Here is a 12,901-nt window from a genome sequence, read left to right as displayed (position 1 = left end):
TGAAGAGAGAAGTGGATGGGAAATGAAGGAAACAAAGAATAAAAGGGAGATAGGTAAGAAAGAAGTGAGAAGAAAAAGAAACAGGATAAAAAAAGCACTAAGAATGAAAAGAAAGGAAGAAAGGGAGGTAAGGAGGAATAAATTTCTCTTCTTAGTAAATGGCTACTGAGGTTCAAATGTCTATTTCTACTCAAAAATATATTCAATCTTAGTAACACTCATCTTCTGTATTGTGATTTTTAAAAGATAAGTAAATAACAATTTGAAGACAATAAAAAACTTTTCCCTCCCACTTCCTTCAAGAATGCCACTTGTTAAAAGTCTAGTCAACTGTTACTTCAACATGCCTCATGCTTTCCTGCTTCCACTCTTCTTGTGTTCATCCCATTCCCTTGAGTTAATAATGCCATTGTCTTCCAAAAGTCATCTCAAATGAGTTAGGACTCCTCAGCCAAGCCTCCTCTGCCCATCCTACCTGAACTCCAAGAGTTACTTAAGTATTCTTACCACTCACTTGGCAAATAAGTTGGATGTTGGCACTTATTTCATAGAATCACAAGAGGTTTCTCCTTTGTAAAGTGACAGAAGTAGATAATAAGACATTTAAAGGTCTCTTTCAAATCTAAAATTAAATACTTCTATAACAATAAGTTAAAATTACTATTACCATTGTTATTATAGATAATAGTTTTATAGCATTAAGCGTTTTACTTTATTATCTCACTTGTATAACCAACACCAGATTTAAGGCAAATGAAATGTAAGGACAATAGGAAAAAAAAACACATAAAATGCATAAATATCCAGAAGTGGAATTCGTTCCCCTAGGAAATAGTGAGTTCCCCATCGTTGGAAGTCTTCAAGTGGAAAATAAACTCATTACTTGTTATAGATTTTCATATAGAACTGTTTCTGCTCAGGTAAGTTCTGGACCAGGCAACTTGTATTCTTTTTTTCAGTGACTTCAGGGTGATGTTTAAAATAAAGAATCTCTAAAATGATCAATCTTATCCATCCAATTCAGATACTACTTATCTGAAGGAAACTACAGGTGATGAAAGCTAATCCACTATCTTGATCAACATATAGAGTTATCAAACAATCATCAATGACAAGGAATACTACCCTTGTGGTTGAAGTGGTAGAGAACTGAAAACACTCTTCCTTTCCAGAGAACATTTCCTTCGACTTTACAAAATTGTAGTCTTATTCATATTAGCAAAAAAAAATCACAACAGTTATGAAAATTATAGAAGATTAAAGAAAGCTAGGCAAGTTTACTAGTCCAGAAGTAGTACTAAGTTGAAACCAGGTAACAGGCTGAGGCAGACTAAAGAGAACAAGAAAAGCTTTTTTTTCAACTAAAAACATAAGCAACCTAAAGGAATAGACAACCAGTATTCCTCTCATTCATTTTTGTCAGACCTCACTTCTTTGAGTTCTTCCTTTACCTTCCCTTTGCCTTTATTTTTCACTCACCTCTGGTGGCTTACTTCTCTAAGTTGACCTTCCATTATTCTTTATTTATTCCCCTTTAGTTGGCTAATACAACGGAAACACATAATGAGGCTAGTAAAGGTCAGAATGAACAAGGTTGCAGGCCAAGAACAATGTATCAATTTGGGTCTATTTTTTAAGCTTTGAGAAATTATGAATAGACTCTGTGCACATTCAAATATTTGGAATATCAAGAAATATGGGATGCAGACAGGGAGTAATTTGGTTGAAGTATGGCAAAAGCATAAATTTTGCAGTAGTAAAGTTACCAGAATGAAAAATATAAGCCTTGCATAATTGAAATAAGTTTAAAAATTCATGTTCCTTAGTGGTATTTATGGTTAAAGCAAGCACTGGAAAGATACACTGAGTCAAGGCACATAAGAATAGGTCAGCCTGATTCAGGTTTCTTCATTCTTTCACCAGTAGTGTTAGCATTGTTTCGTTAGTCCTTTAAAGGGCTTGATCAGTTAAGTCTCTGCCTAGAAGAAGCTTTCAATTGACCTTCTTGAAATTAAATTTCAATGGAAAATGGGGTCTGTGAATTTTTATTGAAAATTTGATCACAACAAAGAGAGGATACATGAACTGTATCCCATAGGTCACATGCCAATAAAGGAGAACCCTATTATAAAAAGGAGTGGTTTCATATATTTGAATGTACCCTAAATACAATCATGCTCCCTTATACAATTGAACATCTTAAAAAAACAACAAAAATTTGTCATATGTCTCGTTTATACTGTTCTTCTCTAGTTTTAGTTATTTAGGCAAGCTGTAATTTTAAAAATGTAAATAAGGGCAGTTAGGTGGCATAGTGTATATAGCACCATCCCTGAAGTCAAGAGGACCTGAGTTCAAATTTGGTCTCAGACACTTAACATTAACTAGCTGAGTGACCCTGAACAAGTCACTGAACAACTCCAATTGTCTCACAACAAAATTAAAAAAAAGTAAAGATAAAATCTTATTAGAAATAACATGAAAGTACATATATTAAAAAACTCTAAAAGAGTTCATATTTTATTGCCATATATGTAAGAAGTATATCAATCACAAAATTAAATGAAATTAACATGTCAAAGTCCAATGGTAAATTCCATTATAAAGTGAGTTCTTGAAAATTTTTAGAAATATACTTCACATTCTTTCAAATGAAAAAGAGAAGCTTTTCACTAAGATTATTCTGATTGCATCTCCTCCAAATTTCATTCTGTAATAAGGTTAGGATAAGTATATAAGGAAAAAGGAATTTGTCATCTCATGTAAGATTCCTACCTCTCCTCTTCAAAATGTAAAAATTATTTATTAGCTAATTCAGTAACTGAGACAGTATATAGACAATGTAGATAAAGATTCAATTTTTTAATAAATCATTTTAAAAATAAGCTAGGGGAGAGGTTTTATTATAATTCAGTGTTTAGGGCTAGAAATGGGAAGATTAAAAAAATAACAAAATATTTCTAAAGTAACACATATCTCTTAATTATAAAGCTACATGAGTTAAAATTGCCTCTTGCATTCCAATAAACAATGTGATTCATTTGAAATAATAAATCTGTGAATCCTGTATTAGAATGGGTCTAATGGCCTTCAGACCCCAGGAAATGAAAAAGCTGAGTTAAGAGGGAAATTTATAATAACCTTGCTTACTATGATACCATTTCCCCAAGGTCAGTGGTTAATAGATCCTACCAAACAAGGAATCAATAGAAGAGCTCTTGTGCAACAATAACTTTTCCATAGTGTTTCAAGTTTCCATAGTTTCCACTATTACCAAATTCTATATTTTGTATTTTTTTTAAATTTAAGGCAATGGTGTTAAGTGACTTGCCCAAGGTCACACAGCTAGGTAATTATTAAGTGTCTGAGGCCAGATTTGAACTCAGGTACTCCTGACTCCAGGGTCAATGTTCTATCTACTGCGCCACCTATCTGTCCCTAAATTCTATATTTTAAGGAAAAAAAATACTCAGCAACCAGAAATGGGAAAATTAAATTTAGTCCTTTCCTTTTAAAAGGCTAATTGGAAAAGAAAGTTTAATAATCCTCTCTCCCTCCCTCTCTTCTTCCATTTTTTCCCCTTCTTCCTCATCCTTTTTTTGTAAAGAATATGCATGTAGAGTAAAATCTCTTATTGGCTTTGTTTCCCCTTATATTATTTAATTAATTCTGTGATGTTTGCTAGTGTACAAATATAATATAATGAATTCTTACTCTTATTTATTTAGGGCTTTCATCTCTCCCAGACAAACTCCTCCATCAAATAAGGTTTTATGGACAGTCTCAGTAAAGAGTATGAATATAGTCACTATACTTTCAATACATATTATGGAATTTGAGGAAAATGAACATTTTATATCCAGGCAAGCTGTATAAGGCATCATTTATTTGCCTTTCAGTTTTGGATCATTAGTTTCTCATTTATAATGGAACCTACCTAATATGATAAACAACCTTGAAAACTTTACTTCTTGAAATCATCACATCTATATTTATTTTTATTAGTTATTACATGATTAGATATTATATGATGATTATTAAATTCTATTGTTTGTGAAATAAACTAGATTGATTAGGAATTGTCAATTTCGGCATTTTAAAGATGAACTTAGTTCAGTATAAAAAACAAATGCTGAGATGTAGTTTATCATTTCTGGTCAAATTCTATTCCATTTTATTATTCAAAGATTGGGACTAGCATGTGAACTGGATCTGAGATTCTGCTGAAATTTCTAGGTAAGGAAACTATCAATGCAAGTCAGTACCTTCTCTGCAATTTATATCTAAGAGAGTTGTAAAGAACACCAATATGAATAGAATCATACAGCCATAATGTGTCACCCTTGAATTTAGGCCTTCCTGGCTTTAAAACCAACAAACTCTCTATTCACTACAGCACACTGACTATCATTTTTCAAGGCCAGGAACTCAGATCAGAAAATATTTGGTTTTGAGAAGATAATGTTCTTAATTATAACTTGTGATAACTTTCTTAATATATCATGCACTTGCTAATGTTTACCTGCACTATTTACTTGGAAGAATAACATTAATTACAACAACCTTCAGAAAAAGGGTTGAGTTTCATTACTTTGATGGAAAAACAACATTTTCTTTCAGCAAGGTTTAGAGTGGTCAGATGATTTCAATGTAAAAACAATGGTGTTTTGTGCCATATCATGTCCTCATGTAATGAGAAAATATGGTCAAAATTTGTTAATAAGCTATACAAGTACTGTTCATTCTAGAGGTTAACAGAATTAGACAAATGCTAAAGACTCACAAAGTCAGAATGAGAAACACGCACCTCAGATAACAAGGCAACAGCTCAGTCTCCAAACTATCAGGAACAAAAGGATTCAGATATCAGTTTGTTTTTATTGTCTTCTATTAACAATCATGAGGAAATAGTGTGTGAGGCTGGGAGCCAAAAATAAAAATTGAGATATGTGGTTTTTACTTTGTCAGTTTAAACCCCCCTATAATAACTGAAATGACCGAAAGTTATTAACCTCTGGTGAAATTGAAGTTGTTAATATTAAATAAAGCCATGGCTAGATAATTCATTCTTAGAAGATATACACATTTCAGGAGGGAAAATGATACAACAGAATAATGAAAAATGGGAGATGAGAGCTGTAATTTCTGTTTTGAATATTTCATGCACTGAAAAGTATTTTGGAGAAAATGAAATAGCAATTTGTAAATGATAGTTGCTTAAGAAGTCCTTTCACTTTTGAGGAATCTACTAAAATCCTACAGTAGCTACATATAAAGTAGGATAGTAGGAATAAGAACATTGGATATGGATTAAGAAGACTTGGGTTCAAATCTCATTTCTGTTACTTCCCAGCAATAGGCATGCTGACTAATTAACTTCTTCCTGACTCCAGGACACTGAGCCAACCTAGCACAAAGGTCAAATCCAGACACTTGACTACTTCTGTGACCTTGGGCATGTCACTTGACTCTGCCTCGCCTCCAGGACCATCTCCAGTGTTCTAATTTATATCTGGTCACTGGACACAGATGGCTCAGGAAGAGAAAGTGAGGCTGGTGACTTAGCACAGCATCCCCCTCATTCAAATCTACTTCATATGCATATGATATCACCTCCCTGATGGCATAGTTTTCTTTGCCAAGAAAGACCAAACATCATCATTAACCTCACTTGATCTTAGTTTTCTCACCAAAGCATCACAGATTCAGAGCTGGTATTGTAGGGTCAGCTAGTCCAATGCCTTCATTTTACAGAAGAGGATCAGTAAGTCTCTGCACTAATTATACATCAACAAGCTGGAGAACTAAATGAGACAATGTTCATCAAAAAACAATCTACTAAAAAGTGTTATATTCATATCAGCTGTCATTCTCCATGGGAGAGTTGCTCCCTTCATGGTTATCCCTTTGGTTGACTACATACATTTCTAACTTCAATTATACTGACAAATAGTTCTCAAACTCCTTTTTTGGAGTTGCATCCACAGGCAGTTCATGAGCTTCATAAGAAAACCAAGTTATTTACTTTACGGTTTTGTGTGGGACCACACATGTTATTGGGCAGCCTGATTCTCTAACATGCCTCACTGCAGCTGTGGCTTGGAAAGTATTTGAAGGACCTGGGATTTTTATCCTATAAAAAAGAAAACTTATAGAGGGCATGAGGTGCCCTTCCAAGTACTCAAAATATGTCAATTTGGAGAGCCTTGCCTGCTGGGCCCCACAAAACCTAAAACCTAAAACCAATATATTGAAATTACAGGGATCAATGAACTATTTTTTTTTTACCAATCAAGTTTTCTTTCCAACAACAAAATGGGAGATGAAGAATGACTCTCCTCTTAATAATCCATGAAACAATTCCACAGAGATGAAATAATATATGGCAGAGTTGAGACATGAACACTTTTCCTCCGACTATTTCACAAGGTAATTTAAACAAAATATAGAAAAATTGAAGATACATATTTTTCCCTTTGTCCTATAAAAGTATTTTTCCTATATTTATGCCTCATGCTAAAGCAGTCAGAAGACCTGAGCTAGAATTTATTAAAATCTACTAAGCCACAAAACCTCTTAAGAATCTTGACTCTATTAGAAGACAGCATGGGGGAGTAAATAGAGAGCTTTATCTTGGAGCCTGGCAAACCAGCATTTCAATTCCTCATCTGACGCATGCTGGATGTGAGACCTTTAACAAATCACTAAATCACCTCTCAACACTCTGGGCAGTTTCCTAAGGTGATGTTGGATATGTTTCACCAGTGAAATCAAAGGTCCAGACCCATCCTTATCTTTAAACGTATCCAGGTATGTTTAACACTGTTGTCAATGTCGCCAATTAATTTTCCAAATAAGTCATGCAATTTGCAAGTTGCAAAGAGGCCCTTGAGTCTCTCTATTCTACATGTCTACAGTATACCCCAGTGGGTCCTAAACCTCTGCTTGAAGATTGCAAGTGAGGGAGAAACCATCACTTCCTGGGGCAGTTCATTATACATTTATAAATCTGAAGCTTTTTCTCTGTAAGGTCCATGTTAGGCCACTTTGCAGTTTCTACTTTTTGCTCCTTCGTCTGTCCTCTAGGTCTAAACAAAACAAATTCAATTCATCTTCCAAATTCTAAATTCTTGAAATATTTGAAGATTGCTATCATGACTCTCCAGCCTTCTCATTTCTATGCTAAACATCATTCATTCCTTCAACAGATCCAACAAGACAAGTTCTGTATTCCCTATTACTATCCTGGCCTCCCTGATGTGGATACACTTCTGTTTGTTTATGTCCTTTCTAAAAGGAAGCACTGAAAATCTAGTACTAGTAAACTATTTTCTCTCTTAGTATGTTTTCCCCTACTCTTCCTTGATATCATCTTTTTTCTCCTCTCCTTTTCTGTTCCTCTAAATTCTATCCCATGACTCCTCTCTTCCTCATCTAAGCACATCCTTAAAAGTCTTGAACCAAAGACAAATTTAAAACATAATAAATTAAAAATTCTATATAAGAAAAATGAGAGGATTAAGTGTGGAAATTCATTCTTTTGTCATCTGACAACAGAATTATTAAGCTCTAAATGCCCCAGCAGACTTAGCTCTATAGAGATTGATAATATGCTCAATTGCTATGAAGAATATTAATTTAATATAGAACAGGACCCTTCTTCATGACTATGTACCTAATAGAACTTTCAGAAAAAGGAGCCAGTTTCCATTATTGGAGATACATTATTGATTTACCTGGGTTGTTCTCACACAGGTCATCTCATTCAAATACCATTTCTATCTACTTCAGAAAATCTGCATCCTTTGAGTTTATGTTGCTTTAAAGAGTGTTCATTGAGACCTTGAAATATTTTTTGATGTTCCTCCATGTGAATACTCTGCTTGCATATATTATTCAGAAACTGTTTTAGAATGGAAGCTTTCTCTCTCTCTCTCTCTCTCTCTCTCTCTCTCTCTCTCTCTCTCTTTTGTTTTTTGCAAGGCAATGGGGTTAAGTAACTTGCCTAAGGTCATAAAGTTAGGTCATTATTACATTTCGGAGGCAGGATTTGAACTCAGGTCCTTCTGACTCCAGGGCCAGTGCACTATCCACTGTGCCACCTAGCTGTTCCCTTGAATGGAAGCTTTCTAAAAGATGTCATTGTGTGTTGTGCCCAGGATTGAGCACATTCTCTGGTGTGGGACATTCTGTGCATCAGTAAAATGGTGTCACAGACAACATAGGTCTTTTCCAGTGTGCTATTCAGATACAACTAGCCATGAAGAAGTGATTCTTCATAATCACGTTCATAGTTAGGAATCCCACCATCATCTCACTAGTGGGTTTACATGAATGTGAGATATTTCTATTGCATTCTAGGCTGGTCTCAGTTTCTGAGGGAACATGGAACACATGAAAATGTTCCTCTAGGAACATGGCACACAAGAAAATGAGCTTGGCTTTGTGGAAAGGTTTTGAGCTTTAATATGATTCCATACATGTGCAATGAGTTCAATCCTCAAACTGAGCTGCTCTTATTTAGACTAAAAAAAGCCTTAAACTATACTAATTAAAATTATATATCTAAAATGTAAATATTAAATATATATATAAATGTAAAATAATACAAAAACATCATGGTAATGATAACACATATTAGGAATACCTAATCAACCTGTGTGAAATGTTTATTCTGCTGAAGGTATTTGGAGGACATTCATTTGGTAGTCATTTATGAAAAAATCCTGTATTTTTCCTCCTTACACCAAGTTTAAATATAATTTCTTTTCTCATTACATGGGAATTAATGAGCCATTCATGCAACTGAGTGGAGTTGTCTATATTCCAGTTCATAGGTAGAATAAAATCTTCCCTCTTTTTGGTTAGAGTGATTTTCTTCCATCAAAGATCAAAGAGCACTCTCCCTGAAGAATACCCAGTTTTAGAGAAGAGGGAAGAGATCAGTATGGGAGAAAGTATTTCATAAGGTAATTTAAACAAAATATAGAAAAATTGAAGATACATATTTTTCCCCTTTGTCCTATAAAAGTATTTTTCCTATATTTCTGCCTCATGCTAAAGGAGTCAGAAGACCTGGACTAGAATTTATTAAATGTTTACTATGTGCTAAGCACCATATGAAGTGCTGAGGACACAAAGAAAGGCAAAAACAAGGGATGTCAGGAGGCAGAGAGGAGGAAGGAGAGAATTTCAGGCATGGGAAACAGTTAGTGATATGTGAGGGAAGTAAGGTATAAGAAGACCGTAAAGACAGATAGGAGACAATTCTAAATGCCACATGGAGATTCAGAAGGTAATAAAGAATTGCAGGAGTTTATTGAATGAGGGTAGGGTGATAATGCATGCTTAAAATTCCTATTCTTAAGTTTCTTCATCAGTAAAATGAAAAAATTAAACTAAATTATCTTTAAGGTCTTTTCCATAAAAAAAATCTCTACTATGAAAAATTTAAGAGGGAAGTTACTAATTTAATAATTTAAAAGAATTTTAATGTAATTTATAAAACTGCAAAAATAAAAATGCAACTAGCTTCAACAGATGAATTATCTTACAAACAACTGAAAGAGAAAAAATATTATTTAGATGAACTTTAAGATAAAGCTTGCCTTCCTAAAATTTCCAAACTGGAAGGAGTTAAATAATTGTCATCTTTTTGATAGTAACTGCTTCACAGTAATTTGAGTTCTTTCTCAGCAGTAACTTCTATTGAAGTGCTGAGAGAGAGAAAGACAGAGACAGAGAAACAGAGAGAATCTGAGAAACAGACGAGCAGGAAGTAGAAGACACTTGTTCATCTGTATTTCTGTGACTTTTCACTTGATATTATTTGCAACTGCACTTTCATGTCTGGGGGTATTGCCAACTTCAGGAGAATCATATATTATTTTTATCATACTTATTACATGTGTTCACCAGTTTTGCTATCCAAAGATGCTTACTATGGTTTACACATGCTTAGTGACAAACTCCAGAGCACGACATTTTCACAGAAAATGTGTTTACTGTGAAATTTCTCCTCAGAAGTGTGCTTTTCTTTACAGCTTTGATCCACATGACATCCATAAGCCTAAATTTCAAATAACTGCTTACATTTCCATTATGAAAACCTACCCCTAGATACAATTTGACTACAATGGGAAATGGTAGTCCTAGAACATTCTTTATATTCTTGTGTGACTGGAGATTTCATCAGATTAAGAAGATGCATTAAAACATTTTCAATTGCACTCCTTCAGTTTCCTGGTGACTTGATGCTAAGATTCTGTTATTCATCAACACTTCACAGAAAGACTTGATTTGTCTGAATGAATTTTTGAAGCCACAATTGAAGAAAATCAGAAAAACCTGGTTTTGAATATCAAAAGATCCCAAACAAAAAATATCTCTAGAGGCCTCATCATGCTGCACTTTTATAGATCAGTGTCTGTCCTCACAAAATGAAATTGTGGCTGGGCTAGACACAAAGAGAATGCACTTACTGGTAAATGTCTTTCCTAAGGACGGTTCTGCTAAGTGGGTTGTCAGCCTGAGGAGCCATGGCGACAGAGCCAATCTTTAAAACCAGGGTGTCTTCTCTTGCAGCCTCAGTAACTGAAACAAAAGAAAGACAAGTGAAATCAGCCTAGTATGTTGCTTTTATGCAATAGGACAGCTTGCAAGGGAGTGTTCTTTGAAAAAAAACTAAATAGAGAAAGAGTAATATAACAAAGGATAGTTCTTTATAATTCTGGATAAATCTTAGAAGATAAGCCACTGTAACACCTAGAAATTTCAAAGTGATGTCTAGTATTTTTGTACATTTTTACCAAAATTACATAATTCATTCTTCCTGCTCATTTGTGCTTTATTACAGCAGCTTGAAAACCAAGTTTAGTATCACTAATAAGGATGGAACCCAACAAGATGGTTTTATGGGAATCTTGGTTGCCATTCTCATAGATAAGGCTTTAGGGTTAAGTCTTAGTCTTTTGCTAAGCATTCACAAAAGAAGAAGAAAAGGGTTCTGACCAGCTTATACAAGGCTCAGGTTTCCTGGCAAGAGAAATTTTTTGAAAGAATTTTTTAAGTTCTTTCTTGTACAATACTTGATGATATAAATTTGGATTCCTTTCTTTTGAAATCCTCAGCATTTAAGAATATTTTTCAGGGAAGGGGATCATAGACTTCACCAGACTTATCAAAGGGGTACATAATACAAACTAAGGGTGAGGAAACGCTATACAAGATAAACTTTGAAGTTATTTCCAACTCCAAAGAGGTTAGGAAACAAAGTGTAAGTGGTAGGATAAGGAGAATTCTACCTTTATTTTCTTTGCTTTCAAAATGATTCTTCTGCACATTTCCATAACTTACAGTTGTGATTAATAATTATTTATGGTGACTAGGAAAACTTTTAATAACATCTTTGAAAAAAATTTATGATTTTCAATTGAATGAGGTTTAAAATGAGTAAACTCTAGGTTAATAGGTCTGATCCAGATAGAGTCAGAAAGTAGGATAATAATCTGAGGAAACAACACAGAATAGATGATCAACCAACTCCAATCATCTGTTTGTTATTTTTACTTTATTTGTTTTATTTTATTTTCAGTCATCTGCTCTTACTGCAGCCTGAATAAGAGCTAATTTAACCACCAGCCCTTTCCATATGAAAGTTGAAGCATTATCTCTCATTTACTGCTATAATTCAAAAGGTTCTGCTTTCTAAAGGCTTTGGGGAATGTGTATAGGTTTGGTGGGTCTTTTAATTTTAGTTGAATTTGAGTTTGTTTCCAATGTCAAGGTCAGAAGATGTTTTCCTATAGTAGTTGCTAAAATGTTAATTTAATCAAAACTGTTAACATCTCAGTCTTCAAGATTCTATACAGAACATATATGAATGATATAAAATTTATCTCTAAGATGAGAAATCCATCCTTCAAAAGTAGTTATAAAGAACTGACAAAAGAACAGAGCAGCATCTTAAATAGACCATGCCTATATAAAGCACATGCCCAGTATTTACCAACTGTGGTACTCAAAGAATGCAGTGATCATTCAATTAATTCCAGCTGTGACTGAAGTCAAGGTATCAGCATAAATCAGGGAGAGAGAAATTACTAAAGAGAAACAAGATGACAGATCAAAAAAGAGTAGGGAAAGGAAAAGGTGGAACTATCCGTTTGGGTCAGGATGGGATAAGACAGAAGGAAAGGGAAATAAAATGACAGAACAAGGAGGTCCTATTTCTCAAGTGTTGTTAAGAAAATTTCTTTAAGTAGGTAAAAGAAGGAAGAGTCATTCAAAAGATATTTACTGAATGTTTACCTTGTGCCAGAGTTTGTACAGAAATTCAGGGATACAAAGGATGGTTAGCTCAACATAGCAGGGATTGCCTAGGTGCACAGGATACACACAGAGTAGATATAACCTCAAAAAGGAAAGTCATGCTGCCCTGCAGGGGAGAGGGTAGTGCAGGAGTGTAGCAGCTGTGGAGGATTTGGGGAGGCTTCCTGAAGATAAGATTTGAGCTGAGTCTTAAAGGAAACTAGGGAATCTAAGAAGAAGTGAAGAGAGAGCACAACACTAGAGAAAGGTTGGGCCAGGAGCATGCTGCATGCAGAGCCCTGTAGGATCCAAGAAGGACCTAACCCCTAGACCCTCTGTACTGAAACACTGAAACAAGGATGGATGCAAACTCAGCTTTGTGATCCATTACTCAGTTCCATCACAGAACATGAAGAATGAGAAGAGGATTTACACAAAGGAGTGGTGTACCCAGGTAAGAAGGCTTCTGGCAGTGTAGAAAGAAGGATGTTCAGATGCAAGGAGCAACAGTAGTATGGGTTAGGGTCTCATTTTCCATGTCTAAGCTCGTCTGCAGAGGAATAACCAGAGCAAGAATCATAGACCAAAGGGG

At 34.6% G+C, this 12,901-nt stretch overlaps 1 protein-coding gene across 10 annotated transcripts in view; it reads right to left on the bottom strand.

The window, feature by feature from the left end:
• Positions 1–12,901, bottom strand: part of VPS13B (vacuolar protein sorting 13 homolog B) — a 1,326,809-nt gene that overhangs the window by 420,713 nt on the left and 893,195 nt on the right. For all 10 annotated transcript variants that reach the window (XM_074200569.1, XM_074200570.1, XM_074200573.1 and 7 more), the window contains one exon: positions 10,482–10,593. In XM_074200569.1, the coding sequence (XP_074056670.1) occupies positions 10,482–10,593 (112 nt within the window). The remainder of the gene's footprint in view (positions 1–10,481; positions 10,594–12,901) is intronic.

The sequence above is a fragment of the Macrotis lagotis genome, chromosome X, assembly GCF_037893015.1.
Source record: "Macrotis lagotis isolate mMagLag1 chromosome X, bilby.v1.9.chrom.fasta, whole genome shotgun sequence".
Taxonomy (NCBI): domain Eukaryota; kingdom Metazoa; phylum Chordata; class Mammalia; order Peramelemorphia; family Peramelidae; genus Macrotis; species Macrotis lagotis.
This window is presented reverse-complemented; position numbering and strand designations above follow the sequence as displayed.